Consider the following 25,859-nt stretch of genomic DNA (forward strand, 5'->3'; position numbering starts at 1 on the left):
GTTTGAAGGACCCCTGAATGAGCAGGGCCTGGGTCCTTGCTCTGCATTAGGACTTCCTTTTCAGGGGAAACTGGGATGGGGGGCCTGGGCTCATTGAGGAGGGGCTGTGAACAGGCTGTGTGAAGCAGGAAGTCTGACAAAACTGGGGGACATCGTAGGCCTTGTGCCCTACAGCCTGAGGAGCTGCCATCCATAGCACCGCCCTGTTCCAGCAGCCAGCTGGGCCAGACAGCACATCCTGAAGCAAAAACTGCAAGAGGTGACACATTTTCTTTGAGCAAGGTGAAAACCCAAAAGCCTGAGTGTGATGTTAAGCCTTGGGTTGCTGTCTGCCCTACCCCTCAACACATACACTGCACACACACATACACACAGCCATCCCAACAGTATCAGTCATTTCTGTCCTCTTCCTGATAGCATCTGTGGTAGGCAGAATATTCCCCTTCTCCAAAATGTCCATGTTCTAATCCTGTGCATTGTTCTTACCTTACATGGGAAGAAACTTGGTGATTAAGATTTTGAGATGGGGTGATTATCCTTGATTATCTAGATAGGCCCAGTGTAATCCCAAGGGTTCTTAAGGAGACAAGGAGGTCAAGTGTAGAGGTAGGAGTTGTGACAATGGGAGCAAGAGATTGGAGTGATGTGTGGAAGTGGCTGGGAGCCAAGGAATGCAGGTGGTTCCTAGAATCTGAAAAGGGCAAGGAAACATTCTACTTTTAGAGCATCCAGGACGAGCAAGCCCTACTGACATCTGACTGCTGACCTCCGAACTGTAAGATAATAAATGCATTACCACTAAGTTCGTGCTAATAATAATAGGAAATTCAAATACCATCCTTCTGATTTGGGGAAAAAAGGTGACGAACACATATTTTATTATAAATATTTACTTTAAAAAATTACTTGGCAGTTAAAAGGAAGTAGTGGCATAATGAGCAGGACAGGACAGTTACCGGCTCCCCCTCAGATGCCTCTGGCTGGCTTCTCACATTCTCGAAGATCCAGCCTCTAGGCTCCAGTCTCGGCTACCTCTGCTGGGTGGTAGCTCACACCCCCTTTGGTTCCCCTTCTGTGTGTACACAACAGGGAAGACTAATCAGAAAACGGGCCCCAGAGCAGCTCATTTGCATGCACTTTTTATGAAGCGACTCCACACAGGGTTGGGGAAGGGTGTGCCTGAGGAAAGGGTCAGTGTAATACCTGTGTTGCCTTCTCATCTGCACAAGGAAGGCGACGCTGGTGACAGCAAAAAGGAGGCCAAAAACCAGGGCTAGGATGTCACCTGGAATGGAGAGCAGAGAGGGCTGCTTTGGGAAGGAAGAGGGGTCTGCAGAGTTCCTCAACACCTGCCTCAGTGCACTCCACCACCCCTGCCCCAAGTTCTCAGGCAGCCCCCAGTGCCTCAGTCTCCAGAAGAGGCCAGCCAAGGGATGAGGGTGGATACACAAGAAGGGGCAAGATAAGCACCGTTTTTCCTTCCTAAAAGCCAAGTAAAAGGGCTGTTTGGGGCCAGGCACAGTGGCTCATGCCTACAGTCCCAGTGGTTTTTTGTTTTTTTTTTGTTTTTTTTTTTTTTTTTGAGACGGAGTCTCGCTCTGTCGCCCAGGCTGGAGTGCAGTGGCGCGATCTCGGCTCACTGCAAGCTCCGCCTCCCAGGTTCACGCCATTCTCCTGCCTCAGCCTCCCGAGTAGCTGGGACTACAGGCGCCCACAACTGCGCCCGGCTAATTTTTTGTATTTTTAGTAGAGACGGGGTTTCACCGTGGTCTCGATCTCCTGACCTTGTGATCCGCCCGCCTCGGCCTCCCAAAGCGCTGGGATTACAGGCGTGAGCCACCGCGCCCGGCCAGTCCCAGTGTTTTGAGAGGCTTAGGTGAAAGGATTGCCTGACCCTAGGAGTTCGAGGCTGCAGTGAGCTATGATCGTGCCACAACACCCCAGCCTGGACAAGAGTGAGACCCTGTCTTTAAAAAAAGGGGGGCGGGGGTTGGGGAGAGGGATGCTAGGAGATTTCTCAAGCTTCATTCTAATCAATTAGGCCCTGGGGACAATGGGGAAATCCCCATCATGATCTGCCTCTAATATTGGGATTGGGGTCTGTTCTGCAGAAAAGGAGAGGGAGCAGATGCGGTCCTGAGCAGCCCTGAGGCTGAATGGTGCTGAGGAGTCTCCTGGCATCAGGACCAAGAGGAGGGGCACAGACTCACCAGCAGCCAGGCAGGAATTCAGCTGGACTGGAGAGAAAAAGGGAGATGTGAGAGGCGGGCTGTGACAACCAATGACAGACACTGGCACACACATGGGAGGATAAGGGACCCCCGGCTGGGGGGACGCCAGACAAAGCTGTACCTGGCTCAGCAGCCCGAGGACTGCTGTCCACTCCAGCAGGGAAGGAGGCCTCAATCACTCGCCCATTCAAAGGCTGCGTCACTCGGAAGTTCAGCTGTAGCCGAGAGTCACCAGGTCCCCACAGGGCGTCAGAGAGGGCGTGGAGCTAGGGAGGTCAGTAGACAGTGTGGGTGGGTTCATGGCATGACAGGAAACAAGGGTCCCAGGCCAGCTCACAACCAGCACCTCAGGGCTCCATCCTCCATCTCCTGTATTCCCCACCCGGCCCCTTGGTATCTTTTATAAATAAATTAATGTATCCTAAAGATGGTAGGCAGCGGTGGGATCACATAGCTCACTGCAGCCTCAAACTCCTGGACTCAAGCGATCTTCCAACCTCAGCCTCCTGAGTAGCTGGGACTAGGCGCACACCACCATGCCCCGCTAATTTTGGTTTTGTTGGGGTTTTTTTGGTAGAGATGGGGTCACACTATGTTTCCCTGCCTTGTCTTGAACTCCTGGGCTCAAACCATTCTCCCACCTCAGCCTCCCAACGTGCTGGGATTATAGGCGAGAGCCACAGAGCCCAGCCTTGATTTCTTTCTTCTCCTCTTTCTCATCTTACATCCTCCTTCCCCCACACCCACTGTGTCCACACACACACCCCAGGCCCACCTGCTTAGCACTCAGCATCACTGTCTGGTTAAACACAGTCCAGATGACACCCTGGGCACAGGGCGGTGTAGTCAGAGACCCCTCATATCGGAAGTAGCGGCTGAGGTCAGAGGGCAGGAGTGCAGATACGTCCAGTCCTGGGACCTGAGTCTCTGAGCCTGTGAAGAGGATCTATGTTGGGGTCTCACCTACACTGCACTCCCTTAAAGCTTCAGGGTATAGACATACAGTTTCACCTCCCAGAAGCCAAGGTAACTCAACTCTCTGAGACCACTTCTTCACTAAGTGCAGGCCCTTCCCATAAGACATAACTCAAAAAAAGTACTGGGCATTGGGGCAACTGGAAGAGGCCTGAGGGAGCGAGAGAGGGAGAAAGAAAGGAAGGAGAGAAGGGAACGCAGGAGGGAAGGGAGGAAGGAAGAGAAGGAAAGAAGAAAGACCATCTGAGTCTACACTCTTAACTCTGTGTACCATCATAAAGTGCTGGGTCACAAGTTTAAGCCCAGAGCGAATTAAAAATAAAAAAATGAATCCCAGCACTTTGAGAGGCCGAGGTGTGTGGATCACAAGGTCAGGAGTTTGAGACCAGCCTAGCCAATATGGTGAAACTCTGTCCCTACTAAAAATACAAAAAAATAAAAAATAAAATAAAATAAAATAAAAAATGATCTGAATAACTTGTAAATAAATATGAATATTGATACAAAACAGACACAAGAAATGCAAAGGCAGAGTTCTACCTAGTCTAGCAGAAACCTAAAAGTCTAGTAGAGTGAGATTTAAAATGGCCCAAGAGTGACTAAGAAGGGAAAGATTTCCAACAAAAGTATTTACAAAGTTAAAACATTTGATGCTTATTAAAGATAAACAGTCCTCAGAAAAAGTTTAGCTCTCCAGACTTGACCTTGACAATTCCAAACACCATTTTTTGGTCTTGTTTTTTTTGTTTTTTGTGGTTTTTTTGTCTCATTTTTTTAGACAGAGTCTCGCTCTGTCACCCAGGCTGGAGTGCAGTGGCGCGATCTTGGCTCACTGCAACTTCTGCCTCCCGGGTTCATGCCATTCTTCTGCCTCAGCCTCCTGAGTAGCTGGGACTACAGGCACCCACCATGCCCAGCTATTTTTTTGTATTTTTAGTAGAGATGGGGTTTCACCATGTTGGCCGGTATGGTCTCGATCTCTTGACCTCATGATCCACCCGCCTCGGCCTCCCAACGTGCTGGGGTTACAGGCGTAAGCCACTGCACCTGGCGGTTTTTGCTTGGTTTTCAATCTGTAGGCAGCCGTTTGCAGGTAACTGCGTCTGTCAGCTTCATGGTTATTATCAAGATGAGCACTGGCTCATGCTTCAATCCCTCCTGCACTGGAGAGAGCCCATCTCCAGCCTCAGACCTGAAGCTCCCAAGGGTGATTCTTTATGAACTAGGCCACAGAGATTAGTGGCCAGACCAACAAACTGACCTTCCTCAGCGATTTCTTCCAAGTGAGACAGCAACTGCTCATAGGCACTGTTTTCTTCTGGGCCCTCCTGGGGGATGACATTGTAAGGCAGATGAGTGCATGTATCAAGGACCATAGCTGAAGGCCAGAACATCATGGGGGTTCCCATGGTCCTCTCCCATTCCTCAGCTCTGAAAATGCTGAGGGAACGTAAAATTGTAATGGTGGTTGATTTTTGTTGTTGTTGTTTTTGGGACAGGGTCTCCCTCTTAAAATCTTATGTATTAGTACTCAAACTCTATGTACTCTTGCTGTGCGAACCAACAAGCTTGGTGGACTGGTTTTCAATGACAAGCTGGAGAGGGAGGGAGAGAGGCCACTTTACGAGGATACTAGGCTCTCAGTGACCTGGGCCCTTCTAATGTTTGCAGTCTCACTCACTGCTGCCTCCATACATAACCCCCACAGGAAACCATATATACACCTTTGTGTTGGTGTCACCTCTGCCTTCACCTTCATCATTCTGTGTTTGGCTTTTCAGGAGAGGTCCTGACATGCCACTTCTTTTATTTATTATTCTTTTTTATTTTGCTTATGAACCTAATGTTAAGAACATTATAAACCTAAGAGTATGAACATATTGACATGCTATGTCAGAGGCATTTCTCTGAACTTTGCGTTGTGTGGCTGGTGTTAAAGAATCAGTGAGTGGCCGGGCGCGGTGGCTCAAGCCTGTAATCCCAGCACTTTGGGAGGCCGAGGCGGGTGGATCACGAGGTCAGGAGATCGAGACCATCCTGGCTAACATGATGAAACCCCATCTCTACTAAAAATACAAAAAACTAGCCGGGCGTGGTGGCGGGCGCCTGTAGTCCCAGCTACTCGGAGGCTGAGGTGGGAGAATGGCGTGAACCCGGGAGGTGGAGCTTGCAGTGAGCCGATATCGCGCCACTGCACTCCAGCCTGGGCGACAGAGCGAGACTCCGTCTCAAAAAAAAAAAAAAAAAAAAAGAATCAGTGAGTGTGGCTGGGCACGGTGGCTCATGCTTGTAATCCTAGCACTTTGGGAGGCTGAGGCAGGCGGATCACTTGAGGCCAGGAGTTTGACACCAGCCTGACCAACATGGTGAAACCCCGTCTACTAAAAATACAAAAAAAAAAAATTAGCTGGGCTTGGTGGCACAAACCTGTAATCCCAGCTACTCAGGAGGCTGAGGCAGGAGGAAACCCGGGAGACGGAGGCTGCAGTGCCCCAAGATCACACCACTGCACTCCAGCCTGGGCGACAGAGAGAGACTCTGTCCAAAAAACAAAAATCAGTGAATGAGTGAACCTAGCAGGCATCTCACCATCCCTTCCCTTTACTGGCCTCCTCTAATTATGGTGGATGTAGCCTTGATTATTATGGGTCCAAAGAGGTCACTAAACACTGCATTTCACAAAGGGGAAATGATGGGTCATTGGAGTATTAGAGAAATTACTCTTCCTGATATCTAATGCACTGCAGGAGCCATTCCCTAAATAGGCCATATTCTGAGACTTTGCACATTATGTTCCCTCTGCAATGAACACTTCCTTTTCTTTCCTACTAGTGAAGGCTTTAAGTGTCACTTCCTCTGTGACCACCATTTTTACTATGTCCTTCCTATGTGTCTGTCATGTCAGCCTCCCCCACTGGCTGTGGGCTCCTTAGAGGCAAGGACCTACAGCTTCAGAATCCTTGTTGTGGACTGGTGCCTGGTTCACAGTGGGTGTTAAATGAACGAACAGTGCGTGAAAGCGTTTGTCAGCCAGGGGCCAGGGTGAGCATGCTGTGATGGGGTCTCTGGCACCACCATACAGAGTCCGGGAGGGAGCATGGGATGGGAAAGCGAGGAGTAGGGGGTGTCCAGGATCTGGTACCTCCAGAAAAGCGGCCAACACGGCCAGGCCTCCGGGGCGCCCCAAGGCCTCCTCAACTCTGGCATAGGCGGTGCTGATGTGAACCACGTGGATCTGGAGAGGACACGAGGGTAGCAGAGAGCCACGTCTCTGGCCTGGCCCCGCCCCGCCCCGCTCCTTTGCCCCTTCTCGGCCAGCTCCGCGCTCACCTCGGCAGGGAAACGGTGGCCTTCCACAGTGTGCTCCGAGCCCGGACGACCTACAGCACCCCAGTGCAGATGCAGCTGCAAAGCCCGGTACTCCCGCCCGGGACCCAGAGCCATCTCTAGCCCGGAAGGCAGGGTCAGTTGCACTGCGTAGGGAGAGGCAAGTAAACCGGCCCCGCCCGGGAGGGCCAGCCCAATCCCCGGGCAGGCATTGCGGCGAAGGTTCCCTTTCCTGCGCCCCGCCCCATCCCCAAGTCTTGGCGGGGAGACCCCCTCACCACTGTGGCCATTGTTGCGCAGGCGCAGTTCTGGGAGCAGCGGGAGCTCGAAGCCCAGGAGTTCCAGGGGTCGCAGGGCGGGGCAGAAGGCGGCGAGCTGGGGGCGGATATTTACCGGGGACTGGAAGCGGCCCGCGCAGGCTGGGGACACCTGGGGCCAGGGCGGGTCGCCTGGGGTGGAAGAGTTTAGTGAGGAAGTCTGACGCCTAGGTCAGGAACTCAGGGAGCCCGGGTAGAAAAGGTGAGGGGATGGGACGGCAGGCGGCGGGTGGGACGGGAGATCCATAGAACTGGGTTCCCAGATTGGGTCTGTGCAGCAGGTGGGTGTCTCACCTCCATAGCGCCAGTGTCTCTGGTTATCCCCTGTATAAATGAAAAGGATGAACCGCCCAAGCTTAGGGCCCAATCCCTTCCTGGCGGCCAAAACGATGTCACAAACTCAGATGCCTTACAGGGGCATTACCGGTAACAAATGCCTTAAGCGGGCCAGGTGCAAAGCTTGAGACCGCACTCAAACTCATCACCGCAACTGGGTGGGCCAAACAGCTATCCTACCAGTTTGCAGTCATTGTCTTAGGGTCTGTAAAAGTGAGTGGCTGCTTCAGGCCAGGCGCTGTGGCTTACGCCTGTAATCCCAGCACTTTGGGAGGCCAGGGCGGGTGGATCATCTGAGATCAGGAGTTGGAGACCAGCCTGACCAACATAGTGAAACCCCGTCTCTACTAATAGCCGGGGTGGTGGCGCATGCCAGTAATCCCAGCTACTTGGCAAGAGGCTGAGGCAGGAGAATTGCTTGAACCCATGAGGTGGAGGTTGCAGTGAGCCGAGATCACGCCATTGCACTCCAGCCTGGGCAACAAAAGTGAAAGTTCGTCTCAAAAAAAAAAAAAAAGTGAGTGGGCACTTCAGTCCTGAGTCCCAAATGAGTGAGTACACCATCTTTCCTTTCTCCCTTCTTTCTTCTCCCAACTCATCCCTCTGCCTTGTCTAGTCTCCAACCCCTTTCCCCAAATTCCTGGCTTGGGAGTCAAGACGCCATGTTTCTCTACCTGCTGTGTCCTTCTTCCTAGGCCTCAATTTCCTCATTGTAGACTGAAGATGAGATGACTTCTACAAGCTCTTCTTGCTTGTCCTCTGGCACCCATTTCACCTCCTTTTCTCTTCCCCTCAAACTCTCTGGCTCTCCTTCTTCACCTATTTTTTCTCTGCACATTTTTTCTCTCATCTGCACTTCTCATCCCTTTCTCTTCTCCAGCCTCCCCCTTCTCTCCCATCTTATCCAACTCACTTCTCTCCTTTTGCGCCCTTTTTATTTTCTCTCCACATCTGTCCCTTTCTACCTCCGAGAGTGGGGATGGGGATATTGGTATGGGACCTATGGAAGGGCTTCTGTGGGAGTACAGGCTCCCCTCCTTCGCTAAGTGACCAGAGCCTAGGCTGGGGTATGGGAGGGGACGCATGAACCTCCTGAAACCTGGATTTGGAGACTGGTGACCACTTACCTTCTTTGTCCCTGTGGGCATTATTCTGGGGTTCTTGAGGATCTCCAGGAGCCTCAACAGTAGGTAGATCCTCTAACTTCAGGGAGCCCTCTTCTTCTGATTTAGGCTTAACTTCAGGTAGATCCTCCTCTCTGGGTGGATCCTCCTCTCTGGGTGGATCCTCTTCACTGGGCAGATCCTCCTCATGCAGTGGGTCATCTTCCCCAGAAGAGCCTCCTCCCAGCGGGGAATCCTCCTGCATCCGGGGCAGCCTCTGGGGATGGGCAGGCACCAGAAGCAGCAGTGACAGCAGCAGTTGCACAGTGAGGCCTGGAGCAGGGGCTGGGATCAACAGAGGGAGCCAGGGGCTGGGGCACAGGGGAGCCATGCGGCTGACTGTGGGGTGTCCCAGCACACGGTGTGTACGGGCTGTACATGCATTGGAAACAAGAGCTGGGTGGGGGAGGAGCAAGCCTGGAGGGGAGCAGGCTGACTCACAGAGCGCCCTTTTGCAGAGATGGAGCCAAAGTCTCACAGGTTTGTCTGGCCCTGTGCCCCCTCCCCCATACCAAAGCCAGGATGGGGGTGGAGTGAGGGGCAGGTTTGTGCACAGGCAGAAGGTTATCAGGGCCATGGACTCAGCTTGGAACCCAAGGCACCACCTGGCACTATGCAGGCTCTCCCTGGCACCACCCAGCTGCTTGCCAGCCAGCCTCAGCTAACCCTGGCCTGCTTCCCAGCTCCAGGCACAGAAGGGGAAAGGCAGGGGAGCTGGGGCCCCCGTGTCCTCTGGCTGAGAGGGAAAGCAGCTTATGTATACATCCCTGACTCCACTAGGAAGCACGTAAAGGGGTAGGGCAGGCTGCTAGGGGAGCCCGAGGGTGAGTTAAGTAATGGGTATGTGGGAGACAAATTTGAGCTTGAATCAAAAGCAAGTGTATGTGTCAGAGGGGCTCTGATAGGTTTAACCTATATTTATTTTTCATCACGTTACTCAACTGCTCAAAAGTCTTCATTGGCTCCCCAGTACCTACCACAATATGCACATTGTGTACTTCTGACTTCCAAGTCCCTTCAAAGCCTTGCCCAAGAGACCTTTCCGCCTTGTCTCCTACTACTCTCCCTCATACTCTAGCCAAATTAAACTATTATTTTTTTCTCCAAACCTTTTACCACCTTTGTTAATCTAGTTCTTGCTCCCTGAAATGCTATTTACTATTGCATCCAACAAATATGTATTTAGTACCACCACAGGTCCAGCACTGGGCTATGGACTAGGGACATGGAAATGAATAAGACACAGTCCCTCATTTTGGGAGGCTGAGGTAGGTGGATTGCTTGAGTCCAGGAGTTTGGACCAGCCCGGGCAACATGGCCAAACCCTGTCTCTACTAGAAATACAAAAAATTAGCCAGGTGTAATGGCATGTGCCCGTAGTCCCAGCTACTCAGGAGGCTGAAATGGGATGATTGCTTGAGCCGAGGCAGTTGAGGCTGCAGTGAGCTGAGATTGTACCACTGCACTCTGGCCTGGGTGACAGAGCAAGACCCTGTCTCAAAAAAAAAAAAAAGAAACAAAAAACCAACTGCCTGCCCTGAGGAGCTCGCAGTCTAGTGAGTGAGGGCAAACCCTGTCAATATCATAATATTGAGGGAAGAGAGATGAATTCTGCTTTAGAAGATAATATAGAAGTAGGCAAATCTGTTTATATCCTTGAAGAAATACCAGTTCAATTGGTAAAAACAATAGGGAGAATGATATTCTGGGTGAAGGGGAGGCATAAAATATTATGAGCAGGAGAGCTACAGAATCCAATTCTCATACTAGGTCATGTTGAGGGCTTGAAGGCTAGTATGGAGCAGAGATTGCAGGGGAAGACTGGGTGCAAGGAGATGGGGTAGAAGAGTGTGAGGACCCCAAGGATGGGCTTAGGCCTCCCAGGTTTTTTTCTTTTCTTTTTTCTTTTTTCTTTCTTTTTTTTTTTTTTTTTTTGACAGAGTCTCACTCTGCTGCCCAGGCTGGAGTGCAGTGGTGTGATCTCAGCTCACTGCAATCTCCACCTCCCAGGTTCAAGCGATTCTCCTGCCTCAGCCTCCCTAATAGCTGGGACTACAGGTGCGTGCCACCACGCCCAGCTAAATTTTGTATTTTTGGTAGAGATTGGGTTTCGCCATGTTGGCCAGGCTAGTCTTGAACTCCTGACCTCAGGTGATCTGCCCACCTTGCTCTCCCAAAGTGCTGGGATTACAGGCTGTTTTTTTTTCTAATTAATTATTTTTAAAATTTATTTTCGAGATGGGATCTCACTATGTTGCCCAGGCTGGAGGGCAGTGCCTATTTACAGGTGCGACCCTGCTACTGATCAGCACTGGAGTTTTGACCTGCTCCAGTTTGCACCTGGGTCAGTTCAACTATCCTTAGGCAACCAGGTTGATGCAGAACTTAGTGCAGACACCTGACTGGTATACTACACTACAGCCCGGAACTCCTGGGATCAAGTGATCCTCCTGCCTCAGCCTCCCAAGTAGCTGGGACTACAGGCACGTGCCATCACCGCTGGCTAGTCTGCCCTTTTAACAATTTATTAAGCCTTCTCTAGTCCTCCAGGTGCTGTTCTAGGCCCTACAGATGCAACATTGAATAGAGAACAGCTCTACTGTTTTGTAGCTCACATTCTAGTAAGGCTCCATTGGCTTCAATAAACCACAAGAGAATAAGGCCATTTCGGGTCCATCTAGGGCTAATATTCAGTAGGCACACACCAATATGGTTGAGTAGCTTAATTAAATATATTAAGATATTTCTAATCCTGTTGGCATATAGCCATGGCCCCTAGCTCCAGGGTGCCCCTGCTACCCTAGCTCTTCCTTAGGGACCCTCTAGACCTCCTGATCCCTTATCTAAAGAGGTATTGCCTGGCATAACAGAGTCCCCAGGAGCCCACTTGAGTGCCTCAGCCACCTTCAACTCTGATGGGTCAGTGCTTGTGCACTTGCTGCTGTGTTGCAAATAGTTTTACTGGCTGGGTGCGGTGACTTATGCCTCTAATACCAGCACTTTGGGAGGCCAAGACAGGCAGATCACCTGAGGTCAGGAGTTTGAGACCAGCCTGGCCAACATGGCGAAACCCCATCTCTACTAAAAATACAAAAATTATCTGGGCATGGTGGCAGGCACCTGTAATGTCAGCTACTCAGGAGGCTGAGGCAGGAGAATCACTTGAACCTGGGAGGCGGAGATAGCAGTGAGCCGAGATCGCACCACTGCAGTCCAGCCTGGTGGACAGAGTGAGACTCTGTCTCAAAAAAATAAATAAATAAATAAAAATAATTTTTAAAAAAATCCTGGCTAACACAGTGAAACCCCGTGTCTACTGAAAATACAAAAAAAAAAAAAATTAGCTGGGTGTGCTGGCAGGCACCTGTAGTCCCAGCTACTCGGAGGCTGAGGCAGGAGAATGGTGTGAACCTGGGAGGCGGAGCTTGCAGTGAGCTGAGATCGCACCACTGCACTGCAACCTGGACGACAAAGGGAGACTCCGTCTCAAAAAAAAGAAAAAAAGTTTTACTGTTCTCCCTGTCTAATCCCTTCTATTCTTTGAGACTCAGATGAAAGGCCACCTCCTTCAGGAAACTCCTTAACCAACCCTCTACCATTAGTCTGGAAAAGATCCCTGTCATCTTTGAGCCAACCCAGTTCTTTGCCTGCCCTCAATAATAACCTTGTCCACCATCTAACTCATATAAGGGTGATTTATGACATTTTTGTTGTTGTTGTTGTTTGTTTTTTTTTGAGACTGAGTCTCGCTCTGTCGCCCAGGCTGCAGTGCAGTGACCGGATCGCAGCTCACTGCAAGCTCCGCCTCCCGGGTTTACGCCATTCTCCTGCCTCAGCCTCCCGAGTAGCTGGGACTACAGGCGCCCGCCACCTCGCCCGGCTAGTTTTTCGTATTTTCAGTAGAGACGGGGTTTCACCGTGTTAGCCAGGATGGTCTCGATCTCCTGACCTCGTGATCCGCCCGTCTCGGCCTCCCATAGTGCTGGGATTACAGGCTTGAGCCACCGCGCCCGGCCTGATTTATGACATTTTATCTGCTCTAATGGCCTTCAGCTCCATAAGGGCGGGGCTCAGTACTTGATTGAGTCTGTCTTTTATTCAACAGCCATTATTGAGCATTTTCTGTTTGTAGATTACCTTGCCAGGTGCTTGAGAAATACCAAATTGACTAAGATATAGTCTCTGCCCTCAAGGAGCTCATTGTCAATTACCTGTGCATGTCAAACCACAGCTATTCCATAAACAGGACATAACTTTTTACATTATTATTATTTTTGAGACAAGGTCTTACTCTGTCACCCAGACTGGAGTACAGTGGGGTCATCATAGCTCACTGCAGGTTCAATCTCCCAGGCTCAAGTGATCCCCCCACCTCAGCCTCCTGAGTAGCTAGGACCACAGGCACAAGCCACCACCCCTGGCTAATTTTTTTAATTTGTTTTGTAGAGACAGGGTTTTGCTATATTGCCCAGGTTGGTCTTGAACTCTTGACCTCAAGTGATCCTCTGACCTCAAGTGATCCTCCCACCTCAGCCTACAAAAGTTTGGGATTATAGGCGTAAGCCACCATGCCTGGCCTCACACCACATTTTTGTGGCACTCCAAATCATCTGTGTTGTCAGATGACTGTCATATTGTATACCAAAATATATATGGCTGAATAACAGTTGTCCTCCAAATGGTCATCCTCAGATGTAGTCAGCCTAAGATTCTAGGGTGCCATTTCTGGAGCCAAATTCAGAGCTGTCCATGGCAGTGTTGTCCAGTGTACACTCTGAATGGCCAGCTGATTGTCTTGGTCAGCTCTGTCTTTGGCTTGGACCTTGCTTGGCTCCTGACACATGGAAGTACATGGTAATATCTGAATTGGACAGGCCTATACAAGACAGAATGTGGTAAAGACTAATTCAGCTCTCTGTTACAGCTCACTCATTTTCCAAATGCGATTCCCTATGGCTCCGTTTCTCTCCTTGTCTCTCTCGTCTCTGATCTGAGTGGAGAATGTGGACTCTGATCCTGGATCATGCTGGGAGTCTGCCAAACCCTAAAACAGGTTTGAGTTATTGTTTCCTGAGTCTCCCCAGGTTGGGACAGAGTGTACTCAGGACTTACTGATGAGGGCACCCCACACCTGGATCAGGACCTCTCTGATCCAGGTTATTATAGGTCAAGTGTTTGTTCATGAGGGTTTGTGTTTTAAAACACTGAAGGGTCATGTTACTAAAACATGTCTCTGCCTATCCCAGCGTGGCAGAGGAGGAAACTATTCACTGGTTGGGTAGAAGGGAAAATGGTCCCTCTCCCAAGTCATGGCTCGGGGGCAAAGACTGATCAAATTCCTTATAGAACCTTGAGGCTAACTTGTAGTTCTGGCCACCTCCCCATCTTTATTCATTTCCAAGGGCTGCTGTAACAAATTACCACCAACTGGGTGGCTTAAAACAACAGAAATGGATTTTTTCACAGTTCTGGAGGCCAGAAGTCTGAAATCAAGGTTTTGGCAGGGCTGGACTCTCTCTGAAGGCTCTGGGAAAGAATCCTTCCTTGCCTCTTCTAACTTCTGGCGGCTCCAGGCATTCCTTGACTTGTAGCTGCATTACTCCATGTCTGCCTCCAACTTCGCATGGCCTTCTCTTGCCCCTGTGTCTCCACTGGGTGTTTCTCATTGAGACACTTGTCATTGGATTTAGGGCCCACCAACATAATCCAGAATGATCTCATCTCAAGATCCTCAACTATTGGGAGGCGGAGGTGGACGGATCATGAGGTCAGGAGGTCGAGACCAGCCTGGCTAACACGGTGAAACCCCATCTCTACTAAAAATACAAAAAATTAGCTGGGCATGGTGGTGGGCGCCTGTAGTCCCAGCTACTTGGGAGGCTGAGGCAAGAGAATGGCGTGAACCCGGAATGTGGAGCTTGCAGTGAGCCGAGATTGCGCCACTGCACTCCAGCCTGGGCGACAGAGCAACTCCATCTCAAAAAAAAAAAAAAAAAAAAAAAAAAAAGATCCTTAACTAATTATGTCTGCAAAGACACTTTTTCCAAACAAGGTCACATATGCAGGTCTTGAGGATTAGGACATGGACGTGTCTTTATGGGGCCACCATTTAGTCCACCATCAGTACGGTGGAACTGAAGTGGATGCACAGGATGAGAAGGGATGAGTTCATATTGAAGACTCTCATGCTTTTGCCCTTATCCTGCTCCTTATCTTTGCAAGGCAGTGTCATCCACTCCCATGGCTCCTATAAATTGATGACACCCAAGTATTCCCAGGCTGGACTCTCTCCCCATGTCAGACCCATAACCATCTGCCTAATAGACAAGACCCAAGACATCTCCACTTGAATGTCCCACAAGTATTTCAAGTTTAACAGGCCCCAGGTTGAATTTGTCTTCCCCACAAACCTCCTCTTCATCCTCCTTCAGTAAATAGCACCACCCTCTGCCTAGAAGCCAGAAACCTGGTACCATCTCTACTTTCATCTTTTCCTTCACCCTAGCATTCAATAACCATGCCCTATAGATTCTACCTCCTAAATTTTTCATCCACATTTTTCATCTTTGCTCACACTTACATCAGCTTTTACCTGGATGACTGCAACTGCCTCCTGATAGGTCTTTCTGAGTCCAGCTAACCAGAGTGATGTTTCTAAAATGGCACATCTCATTATCTCACTCCCTGTTTAAGGCCTTTCAATGGTTTCCCATTGCTCTTAGGATAAGGTTCACAGTAACTGACGTGGCCTTCAGCGTGCCACTATTGCCCTGGTTTCCATGGTGGGCTTGTGACCTAGGGGAGTAAAGCTCTCTGTCTGAAGTATTTGATGGCTAAGGGAACCAAGTCTGTGGACAACACATAAAGAAGCACACAGTCATTGTAACTGTGGGCAGCCACCTTGTATCCACAATGGAAGCCAGCCTTAAGATGAAGGTAAAACCATGGAAGGCACGGTGGAGTGGTGGAAAGAGGTCCTTGGTAACATGATTGAGCTGCTGGATTAGGCCAACACTAGGGCCCACCTGCTTCTGGACTTTTCAGTTGCATGAATTAATAAATTATCTTAATGTTTAGCCACTTTAAATTTATTATTACTTATATCACAATTTTACTGATATAAATTCCTTCTAAGTTTGGCCTCTGTCTACCTCTCCAGTCTCCTTTGTCATCACTGTCTCCCTTGCAGTCTATGCTCTCATCTTATAGAACGTCTAGCAGTTCCTTAAATTCATCGTATGCTTGTGTATGTGTGTGTCCAGGCCTTTGTCCGTGCTGTTTGACTCTTTTTTCCACTTCCCCTGCTGCCAGCACCCAGCTCTGCCTAGCCAGGTTTTATTCATCCTTCAGGTCATCAGTTCACATATTACTTCCTTTGAGAAGCCTTCCCTGACTCCTACACTAGGATCAGTCCCTTCACTGCATGATTGTGTAGAAGCCTAAATGTCCCTTGTAATGTTTCCTCATTTTATGGTGACTCCTTACTGTATCTGCCATGCTGGAGTGTAAGCTGCCTATGGGCAGGAGTCATATTTCTCTTGTCCACCATTTCATCTTCATGCCTAGCACAGGACCTGGCACATGATTGGCATTTAATTTTTTTTTTTTTTCTGAGACGGAGTTTCGCTCTTGTTGCTCAGGCTGGAGTGCAATGGCACAATCTCAGCTCACTGAAACCTCTGCCTCCCGGGTTCAAGAGATTCTCCTGCCTCAGCCTCCCAAGTAGCTGGGATTACAGGCATGTGCCACCATGCCCGGTTAATTTTGTATTTTTAGTAGAGACAGGGTTTCACCATGTTGGTCAGGCTGGTTTCCAACAACACATAAAGAAGCACACAGCCATTGTAACTGTAACTACCGACCTCAGGTGATCTGCCTACCTCGGCCTCCCAAAGTGCTGGGATTACAGGTGTGAACCACCGCACTCAGCCTAATTTTGTTGAATGACTGATGACTGTTGTTCAAAGCATCCCTAGGGCTTCTCCAGCATCCATCAGGTTGAATGCAAAATTTGAGGATAAAGAATAAAGGGGTTATTGACTACCCTCTGAACCTCCTCCTGTTGGCCCCTCCTATCTTTGGCTGTGGGAGCAGAGCTTAGCAGCTGTTCCAGGTAGAGTGTGGTATGCCTGACTTGCTCTGTGATTGACTTGGTCCCCAGGGAATTAGTTGTCGCCAACTGTTTTCAGTGTGTCCTCTCGGCTTTGCCCTCTTCCCCAACCGATGCTTATAGGAGGCTCTATTCTCCACCCCCTGCCACCCACCCAAAGCACTAACACACACTGGCAGCATTCACAAACATACCCATCACCAACTGCACCCCAGGTGTTGTGGTCTACTCTCATCACCTGGGCTCACAGTGACACCAATTACCACGGGATTATCTGTCCTCTTCTATGTTCGAGCTCTTAGTGTGTGGACTGTCCCACATTCACTTGAGACAGTATAACCAGTCCTCTACCTATTTGGTATCACTACCAGTTTCCTTGGGACATAAGCCCAAGGTACAGTCTGATCCAAACTCTCCCCTTCCTTCAACCAAGCGCTTCAAGTTATTCCTCCCTGGTCTAAGCCCAGCATTATTTCTTTCTTAGAATTCTTAGAATGTCAGAGCTGGTGGGGAGGTGGTGGGGACCTCAGAACCTTGACAATCCCCTGGTTCTTGGCTTGGGGTCCAGATTCCTAGGAGTCCAAATCAGTAGGGAGGGGGCCTAAAGTTTCTGACATTTTTTTTTTTTTTTTTTTTTTTTTGAGACGGAGTCTCGCTCTGCCGCCCAGGCTGGAGTGCAGTGGCCAGATCTCGGCTCACTGCAAGCTCTGCCTCCCGGGTTCACGCCATTCTCCTGCCTCAGCCTCCTGAGTAGCTGGGACTACAGGCGCCCGCCACCTCGCCCGGCTAGTTTTTTGTATTTTTTAGTAAGAGACGGGGTTTCACCGTGTCAGCCAGGATGGTCTCGATCTCCTGACCTCGTGATCCGCCCGTCTCGGCCTCCCAAAGTGCTGGGATTACAGGCTTGAGCCACCGCGCCCGGCCGACATTTTGTTTTTTTTATAACATTTTTTTTTTCTAACTACAAAGTAATGCATGCTTAATGTAGAAAACTTGGGAAAGGCAGAAGTATACGAGAATTTTAAAAATCGCCCTGTCTGTCCCGTTCATCCCTTTAGCTTCAGTGATCCAGTGCCTGGCACAGATACAGATTAGGTACTTAATACACATTTGTTAAACAAATTATCTTCAATTCCATTACCCAGAGATAAAAACCACAGTTAACTTTTTTTTTTTCTTTCTTTTTTTTTTTTTTTTGGAGAGATGCAGTCTCGAACTCCTGGGCTCAGGCGATGCTCCCGCCTCTGCCTCCCACAGTGCTGGAATTACAGGTGTGAGCTCTCGTGCCGGCCACACAGTTAGCTTTTGCTTGTTTCGCCTTCAAACCTTTTGTATGTATTTTATACAAAGGGGATTATATTATACACCTTCGTAGCCTGCTTTTTTCCTCTCAGCAATATACTTACTATGTGTGTTTTCCCATATTAATAGCTTCTTCACAACACCATTTATAATATTTAATACTTTCATATCATTCCTTCAAATGGCTATACCTTTTCCTAGCCAATTCTGGGAACAACCGACCCCCTGGCATTCGGCATGGGCTCGGGACAGAATGTGTACTGTAATGATCGCGCCCCACCCCCATCCAATTCTCCAGATAGGACGCTAAGTTCCTGCCAGCATCTGCAGCCCGTCTCCTGACTGAAAGTTCAGGCTGCTGCTCCAACATAGTGCCACTCAGAGGAGGGCCCCACACCTGCCCCACCCCGCCCTGCCCCTGCCGGCGCCGCGCACTTAAGGCGCCTCCCTGGCGGTGGGGCAGGACGAAAGAGACCCTGCGCGGTCCGGCCGGCCGCCGCGCATGCTCCTTCCTGCGCGCTGCCCTCCCCGGCCCCGCCTCCGCGGCTCCCGCCCTAGAGCGGTTAGGATTTGAATCTGTCGCGGGTTGCAGCCGGAAGTGTCTATCCCCTAGCCAGGCATGGAGATCCACTACCCGGGTGTGCGGTCCCCGGTGCAAGAGCAGCGTGCCCGCTGGGAGCGGAAACGCGCTTGCACCGCCCGGGAGCTGCTAGAGACTGAGCGGCGCTACCAAGAACAGCTGGGGCTGGTGGCCACGGTGCGGGACCTGGCACACACTCCCATTATGGAACAGGGACCCCAGGGTGTGGGAGGGTCTCTGCGAGGTCGGTAACCCGGAATAGGGTGGTCTTGGACTATCCCTCTGCATGCAGGGAGCCTGGGCAGACTTCTGCGGTTTCTGGGGGAGCCTGGCGTTAGCCTCCTCTTCCTCCAGGCTAGGAACCAATATTCTCTCCTTCCGCAGTACTTTTTGGGGATCCTGAAAGCCAAGGGGACCCTGCGACCACCTGAGCGCCAGGCCCTGTTTGGCTCCTGGGAGCTCATCTACGGCGCCAGCCAGTAAGTGGAAGGGGCACAGAGAGAGGAAAGGAGGGAGAGTCCTGGCCTGTGGCCGTGCACAGAGCTTGGAGTCAGAGACTCAGGTTGTATCAGGTTCTATTTGGAGTCCGCCAGTTACCTCACCTGTGGCCTTGGCCCAGTGCCTTTAGCATGCCCTTGTTCTCCATCTGTACAATGGGGTAATAGCACTACTATTAGTGCTATTAATTCTCATGAGAACTAAATGAGGTGGTGCTTGAGTGGCTCTAGAGCTGCCCTTTTGCTGTCCTCGCCCACACAGGGAGCTGCTTCCCTACCTGGAAGGAGGATGCTGGGGCCAAGGGCTGGAGGGCTTCTGCCGCCACTTGGAGCTCTATAACCAATTTGCTGCCAACTCAGAGAGATCCCAGACCACCCTGCAGGTAACCTGGAGATGACCTCAAATCTTGCCCCTTACCTTTCCCCTTCATCTGGAGACCCAAACTTTATACATTTCCTGCATTTATAGAGCCCTCTGGGTGCTCAGCTCTGTGGTAAGTTCTCTGTAGGGAGACAGGGTTTCTCTTAGGAGCGCACAGCTTACTGAAGGCTGGGAATGTGGATACAGATGAATGCAATATAAGGAGTGGCTTGTCTCCCTGCTTCCAATCCTTTCTCCCTCACTCCAGGAGCAGCTAAAGAAAAATAAAGGTTTCCGGAGGTTTGTGCGGCTTCAGGAAAGCCGCCCTGAGTTTGGGGGCCTTCAGCTCCAGGACCTACTCCCTCTGCCTCTGCAGCGGCTCCAGCAGTGAGTGAACTTCCCTTGATTCCAGCCGCCTCTCTCTTTGAGATTGTATGACTGCGGCCCTCAGCTTTGTGGGATGTCTTGGGGTCGATCCCAAAGCCCTGCCTCAACCCTGAGCCAAATTGCTTCTAAAAACCTTTTGCAAGAGTAAATGTGAACCCATTGGAGTACTGAGGGTCTGCAGCCTGAGGCCCTCAGCTGGAACTGTGGGACTTTACATTGAAGTGAGGGGGCCTCTACCAGGGCCTGAGGCACGGTTTCTGGAAAAGTTTCAGATGAGGGGCTGGCCTGGCTTAGAATTTCTGTCTCTGGGTTAAGCCTGAGTTAAGGGCTATAGTCAGGCTGTCTGTAGCATCCTCCTTGGGTTGATAAACTTTCATCTTCCAGTCTGGCCTCCTGAACTATGGCTAGTCTGCCACTGACTCTTCAGTGCGGGATGGAAGAGGGCTGTGTGGTGTGAGCCCTGGTTCTGAGTCCTACATGAAAGAAGGGGATACAGTAGCCAGAAGCAGATCTTTCCTGGCCTTGCAATTGAAGTATGGGTAGAGGGTGATCTGCACATCAGGCAGGGGGAGTTTTGCCTGGCTGTGCTTCCCCTCAGACTTCCCACTGTTGAATTCCAGGTATGAGAATCTCGTCGTTGCTTTGGCTGAAAACACAGGTCCCAACAGCCCTGACCATCAACAGCTCACACGTAGGTTCTTGCTCCTCTGCAATGCAGGCTGGAGGCTTCCTTTCCTGTGTCCCTTTCTGACTCTGACCTCCAACAATGTCTGGTATGACCCTATCTTCCACTGACATGTATACAGTATCCCTACTGCTCTGCCTTTTCTTCAAGAAGTCAGACCCTGACCCTGGTCCCCTCCAGAATAGCCTCTTTCACAACCATGCCACCCAAAGTCAAAGTTATTTGGGGAGTAAGGTGTGGGAGATGTTATTCCAGGGGCTGCCCGACTGATAAGTGAGACTGCCCAGAGAGTCCACACTATTGGTCAGAAACAGAAGAATGACCAGCACCTTCGGCGTGTCCAGGCTCTGCTCAGTGGACGCCAGGCAAAGGGGCTGACCTCAGGTAGCCTGCCTACTTCCCCCTCAAACCTCAACTGCCCCGTCTTTTATTTTTATCTAACTCTCCAAGCGCCAACCAGCTGCTCTTTTCTTACTCACCCTTCTTCCGGTATTGACCCAGCACATAACCCCTGTTTTCTTAGCTTCCCTTTCCTCTTATTCCCATGGATCCTGAAGCTGCCCTAGAATAACAGCGCTCCCATCCCCCAGGGCGCTGGTTCCTACGCCAGGGCTGGCTGTTGGTGGTGCCTCCGCATGGGGAGCCTCGGCCCCGCATGTTCTTCCTCTTCACTGATGTGCTGCTCATGGCCAAGCCTCGACCTCCACTGCACCTGCTGCAGAGTGGCACCTTTGCCTGCAAGGCCCTCTACCCCATGGCCCAGTGTCAACTCAGCAGGGTCTTTGGCCACTCAGGAGGCCCTTGTGGTGGGTTGCTCAGTGTAAGTAATAGGTGGGAACCCTAGACCCAAAATATGTCTCAGATGCTTATAGGCTGGTTTATCTTCCTGGTGTGGGTCCCTTTTCATAGGAACAGCACCATCTACATTGAGAGGATAGCTGGGGCTCAGGCTTCATACCTAGTAATTGTCTCATCCCCGAATTAGCTCCATGGAAACAGCAAGGGCTTCAGCTTTAGCCTGGACCTTTCTGAGCCATGCGCTAAGAGGTGCTCTCTCTCTAGCTGTCCTTCCCTCATGAGAAGCTACTGCTTATGTCCACAGACCAGGAGGAGCTGTCACGCTGGTACCACAGTCTGACTTGGGCTATCAGGTAAGTTGTGTCTTCCCCCAGGAAGGGCGCTGTGATGAGGCCCACAAGCAGGAAATAAGCAGTTCCTGTCTCGTGCCCTACATTGGTCTGGCACGCCCCAGCCACCAACCCCACAGATGATTTTGTCTGAAAAGAGCACTCATGCCAGTGCCTGAACTGACTGTCTTCTCTCCACAGCAGCCAGAAAAACTAGAGGAATCTTACAGATTCCAGAACTCAGGATACCTCAGGGATAGGTCACAGCCAGGAGTACAAAGGAATCTTCTTCAGTACTGAACAAAACAGAACCCTTCATGATTTGACCAAGGTCACTTTGTGTTTACCTGGACCAAGCTACTCAAGATCACCTGACCAACTCTTAAAAATCACGACCAGGCACAGTGGCTCATGCCTGTAATCCCAGCACTTTGGGAAGCAGAGGTGGGAGGATCGTTTGAGCCCAGGAGTTCAAGACCAGCCTGGGCAACACAGTGAGTGAGACCCTGTCTCTATTTAAGAAAAAATAATTAAGAAATTTTATTAAAAAAGAATCAGGAAACCAAGTCTGACCCAACTGAACCAGCCCCTAACACAGATGAGGGGATTTGGGACTGGTAAGCTCCGTGCTGTGTCCATGGCCCATCATTTATCAAGGCTGCAGCTTTGTAAATGTGGCTATTTTTATGTTGTGTATAGTTTCTATCATTTATTTTTCCACTGGATTTGAGTAAAGTTTTTTCTTTTTTGGGGGAAAGACCCTTCTGTCTCAGTTTTGCTATGAGAAAAGGGATTTTTGGGCCCTGAACACGGGTATGCTGGTAGCCTCAAGAATACAAGGAAAAGAGCTGGAGCTCCCTCTGTCTTTTCTGCTGTCACACTGGAAGGCAGCCTCTTTTTGTCCTAATAAGGACAGCTCTTCAAGAAGGCCCAGTTGTCCTTAGGCACCTAGTATGGGTGTGTACAACCAGCTAGGATGGAAAAAACACACAGGAGCACCCCATCACAAAAACAGACTTTGTTTTACTCAACCTTCAGCTATCGTCCCTCCTTCCCAGCCAGGGCTGTGACTGGGGCCCTCTGCCACAGTCTGGCTGCACCTTCTCCGTAGCCCCCGCTCCACCTCCCAGGAAGTAGATAGGTTCCATGTCTCTGTGGTCCAGTTTGTGGGCTCCTCCCAGTCCTGACTGTCACCAACCTCCTCCTCGTCCTGCTTTAAATAAAAGTCCTCAGGAAGAGGTCTGCTGGTCTCTGTGTGGGGAGAGATCAGGAATGTTCCAGTTTCAGAGACTTTGTCTCCACCTCCAGCAGACTCGCCTCCCAAGCCTTCACCTGGTTCTGAAGCCTCCATACCCTTGTCCGGCTTGCTGTCTTGCAGCAGCTCGTGGATGGTCCGTAGCTTCATGTTCAGAAGTTCCTGCTGGGCTCCAGCCAGAGTAGTCACACTGAAGAAATGTCCACTCAGTGGCTCCCAACCTATGTCCCCATTCCTCCCTCCTGCCACAAATTCCCCCAAAATTAACAGAATCATTGCTCTCCTCACCGCTCAAAAAGGGGGTCCAGCTGGGCCATCAGGTTGTTTAGGTGCTGCTCTGTCTGGGCCAGCTGTTGTGTCAACTGGGCCAGCTGTTGCTCTGGGGATAAGGCAAAAAAGGGGGGCAGAAGTGGTTACGTATCTTCTGCTGTCCCCTAATCTCCCTCTACCCAGCACAGACTTCTGCTAAACCCACCTGACTGCAGTGGCTGCTGCTTGCTTGCCTCCTTGTGGAGAACTGCAGTTTCATCTTTCCCCTGTTGTGGAAGGAAAGGGCAGAACTGAAGCAACAAGGTTCTGCTCCATCACCTCAGTCTCCAGAGCCAGCCAGGAGAGAGTGCAATTTGAGGTGGAGACGGTGATTGGGTTTTTAGCTCAGAGAATAGCAATTCTAGTCTATGTAGCTCCTCACCCAGCACATGAAGCAACATGTCCTATGTCCCACACACGGTCATTCAGTTTGCTGAAAAACACCTCCAGGAATGAGCAACTCTCTCCGGTTTGAATATAGCTCTGGTGGCTGGGCGCGGTGGCTCACACCTGTAATCCCAGCACTTTGGAAGGCCGAGGTGGGTGGATCACCTGAGGTCAGGAGTTTGAGACCAGCCTGGCCAACATGGTGAAACCCCGTCTCTACTAAAAATACAAAAATTAGCCAGCATGGTGGCAGATGCCTGTAATCCCAGCTACTTGAGAGGCTGAGGCAGGAGAATCGCTGGAACCTGGGAGCCGGAGGTTGCAGTGAGCTGAGATCGCGCTGCTGCACTCCAGCCTGGGTGACACAAGGAGACTCCGTCTCAAAAAACAAAAACCCTGGTTGTTAGACAGTTTGTGCATAAAGCCAAAATTTGTCCTTTATGTATATTCTTTCCATAATGCTTACTGGAGCCTTCCAAAATAATGTCTCCTCAATGTGACAGCCCCTCAGGAATTTGAAGACAATGGCCATACCCTCACCCCCTTTCCTGAGTCTTTTCTGTTTTTTTTTTTTTCTTTCTTTATTTTTTGAGACGGAGTCTCACTCTGTCACCCAGGCTGGAGTGCAGTGGCCGGATCTCAGCTCACTGCAAGCTCCGCCTCCCGGGTTTACGCCATTCTCCTGCCTCAGCCTCCCCAGTAGCTGGGACTACAGGCGCCCGCCGCCTCGCCCGGCTAATTTTTTTTTGTATTTTTTTTTTAGTAGAGACGGGGTTTCACCGGGTTAGCCAGGATGGTCTCGATCTCCTGACCTCGTGATCCGCCCGTCTCGGCCTCCCAAAGGCCTGCTGGGATTACAGGCTTGAGCCACCGCGCCTGGCCTCTTTTGTGGTTTAATAACTTCAGTCTTTACAGTCAGTGCTCACTGACGGTGGTTTTCTCTGGTGGTTTACTGAACATGTAGTGCTCTTACAGCAGTGCCCTGAGGCGAATACAATTCTCCAGGGGCATTCTGATCAACAGGTGAAGCACAGTGCCATGTTCCCAGCACTGATTTGGGAAGTGGCTTGTCACATCCCACAGTGAACTCAGTCAACTGGAATGCCTAAATCTCTTTCGTAAGAGTTGCTGCTACTTTATGTTTCTTCCAGACTACTCAGGTCCAAGAATAGAATTTACTAGTCTGTCCTCAAAGTTCATCATTAAATTCAGTCATTCATCCTAGCCTGTCACATCTACCTGGGGTCATTATTAGCTATCTCTTCTAGTTTCATGCATCTAAACTGGTTCCATCGGTTCTATTTTATAATGCAACTATGTAAGAGGGTCAGGGCTAAAGACACAGCCCTGGAAGGTACTACTTTTCAAAATGTACTGTCAACCCACATTTCAGGGCCTCCTTCCCAAGGACAACATAAGACCACTTCATATCTGGAACTCTAGAAACACACTGCAGCAATCAACCTCCTGTGCCAAGGTGGCCCCACTCTTGTAGCATGGACACTGCTAGCTGGGTTCAAATCCCAGCTCCAGTAGTTGCCAGCGCTGGGTGACCTCGAGCAAGTGACTACTCTTCACTAGATTGTGGGAGAACTAAATGTGATGGTCATTATTTATTTACAGCTCACCACACGCTCTTCACATCCGTTACCTCCCTGGATCCTCAAAATAACCTCATAATATTGGAAGGCCAACGGACCATTTGTCTTTATTTTACAGACAGGGAAGCTGTGTCTTGCTCTTGGTACCCTGGCGCCCCCATGGGAGATTCGGGCTCAGGGCATCCCCACCCCCGGCGGTCCCGCACCTGCAAACACTTGTACAGCACAAAAGCCACGACGGCCGCGGTGTAAAGCGCCCCCAGAGGCAGCGACCCAGCCCGGGCCCGCTCGCGCTGGTCCTTGAGCGGTGGTCGCCGTCGGGGTTCCGTGGCCCCAGAGCCGGGGTGGGCTGCGTTCCCTGCGGAGGGAGGACACAGGCAAGTCAGCCGAGCTGGGTGGGGCCTGGGACCGGTGCGCAGTCCCGGCCCTCCTCCAGCAGCCCTCGCTGATACCTGGGTGTGCCCGGAGGTCGGGACTGGCGCGGTCTCCTAGGACCCCGGGCAGCGCAGACACAAGCAGCAGCCCCACCATACCGAAGAGCGAAACTGGGCCCGCCATTGCCAGCCCACGGGTGGAGGGATGGGGCGGGCTGTCCCGAAGCAGTCCGGCGTTGATCGGCCGCCGCAGTGCGCACGCGCACGCGCAAGCGAGCAGGCCCGCTACGGGCCTCCCGGGGAGGCCTCGCCCACTCCTCGTAGGGCGGGGCCAGACCATATTTGCATAAGATGGTGTCATTCCAGCTTTCCTGCATTTGCTCATTCCTTATCTATTAAGCTATTCTGCTAGCCACAATGCTCTGGAAACCTATAGTCTTAGAAAGTTATGCCCAAAAACGGTTTGTTTTTCTCTGACGCCACCAACTTTCTCACCCTAATCTAAAAATAAAGTCTTTTTTAGGGCTATAAAGTA

At 50.7% G+C, this 25,859-nt stretch overlaps 3 protein-coding genes across 18 annotated transcripts; 1 reads left to right on the forward strand and 2 right to left on the reverse strand.

The window, feature by feature from the left end:
* Positions 1–874: 874 nt before the first annotated feature.
* Positions 875–9,868, reverse strand: CA9 (carbonic anhydrase 9). Of its 4 annotated transcripts, XM_001088481.5 has the most exons (11): positions 8,314–9,868; positions 7,145–7,174; positions 6,812–6,982; positions 6,537–6,679; positions 6,349–6,441; positions 4,468–4,534; positions 3,007–3,164; positions 2,353–2,497; positions 2,211–2,237; positions 1,204–1,285; positions 875–1,072 (listed from the first exon to the last, which is right to left on the reverse strand). In XM_001088481.5, exons 1-11 carry the CDS (start codon positions 8,924–8,926, stop codon positions 1,012–1,014), a joined length of 1,590 nt encoding a protein of 529 aa, XP_001088481.4. In that variant the 5' UTR covers positions 8,927–9,868; the 3' UTR covers positions 875–1,011. The 4 variants fall into 4 exon arrangements, 3 of the variants coding, with proteins under 3 accessions (XP_001088481.4, XP_077822006.1, XP_014972957.3); XR_013404748.1 differs by lacking the exon at positions 2,211–2,237 and having other exon boundaries at positions 1,204–1,307; positions 2,343–2,497; XM_077965880.1 differs by lacking the exon at positions 7,145–7,174.
* On the forward strand, positions 6,436–23,187 carry ARHGEF39 (Rho guanine nucleotide exchange factor 39). 7 transcript variants are annotated; one of them, XM_077965022.1, is made up of 10 exons: positions 6,436–6,693; positions 13,274–13,402; positions 18,726–18,820; positions 19,101–19,221; positions 19,468–19,586; positions 20,207–20,277; positions 20,527–20,655; positions 20,862–21,091; positions 21,334–21,422; positions 21,600–22,155. In XM_077965022.1, exons 2-10 carry the CDS (start codon positions 13,373–13,375, stop codon positions 21,613–21,615), a joined length of 900 nt encoding a protein of 299 aa, XP_077821148.1. In that variant the 5' UTR covers positions 6,436–6,693; positions 13,274–13,372; the 3' UTR covers positions 21,616–22,155.
* Positions 22,402–25,586, reverse strand: CCDC107 (coiled-coil domain containing 107). 7 transcript variants are annotated; one of them, XR_003723217.2, is made up of 6 exons: positions 25,403–25,586; positions 25,157–25,308; positions 23,129–23,189; positions 22,942–23,032; positions 22,752–22,818; positions 22,402–22,649 (listed from the first exon to the last, which is right to left on the reverse strand). XR_003723217.2 is itself a non-coding variant. In XM_077965945.1 (6 exons), the coding sequence occupies exons 1-6, from the start codon at positions 25,506–25,508 to the stop codon at positions 22,628–22,630; spliced, it is 504 nt and encodes a 167-aa protein (XP_077822071.1). In that variant the 5' UTR covers positions 25,509–25,586; the 3' UTR covers positions 22,402–22,627. The 7 variants fall into 7 exon arrangements, 5 of the variants coding, with proteins under 5 accessions (XP_077822071.1, XP_077822070.1, XP_002800129.2 ...); XR_003723218.2 differs by having other exon boundaries at positions 22,731–22,818; XM_077965945.1 differs by having other exon boundaries at positions 22,752–22,823.
* Between the last annotated feature and the right edge of the window lie 273 nt (positions 25,587–25,859).

Source organism: Macaca mulatta, chromosome 15 (genome assembly GCF_049350105.2).
Source record: "Macaca mulatta isolate MMU2019108-1 chromosome 15, T2T-MMU8v2.0, whole genome shotgun sequence".
NCBI lineage: Eukaryota > Metazoa > Chordata > Mammalia > Primates > Cercopithecidae > Macaca > Macaca mulatta.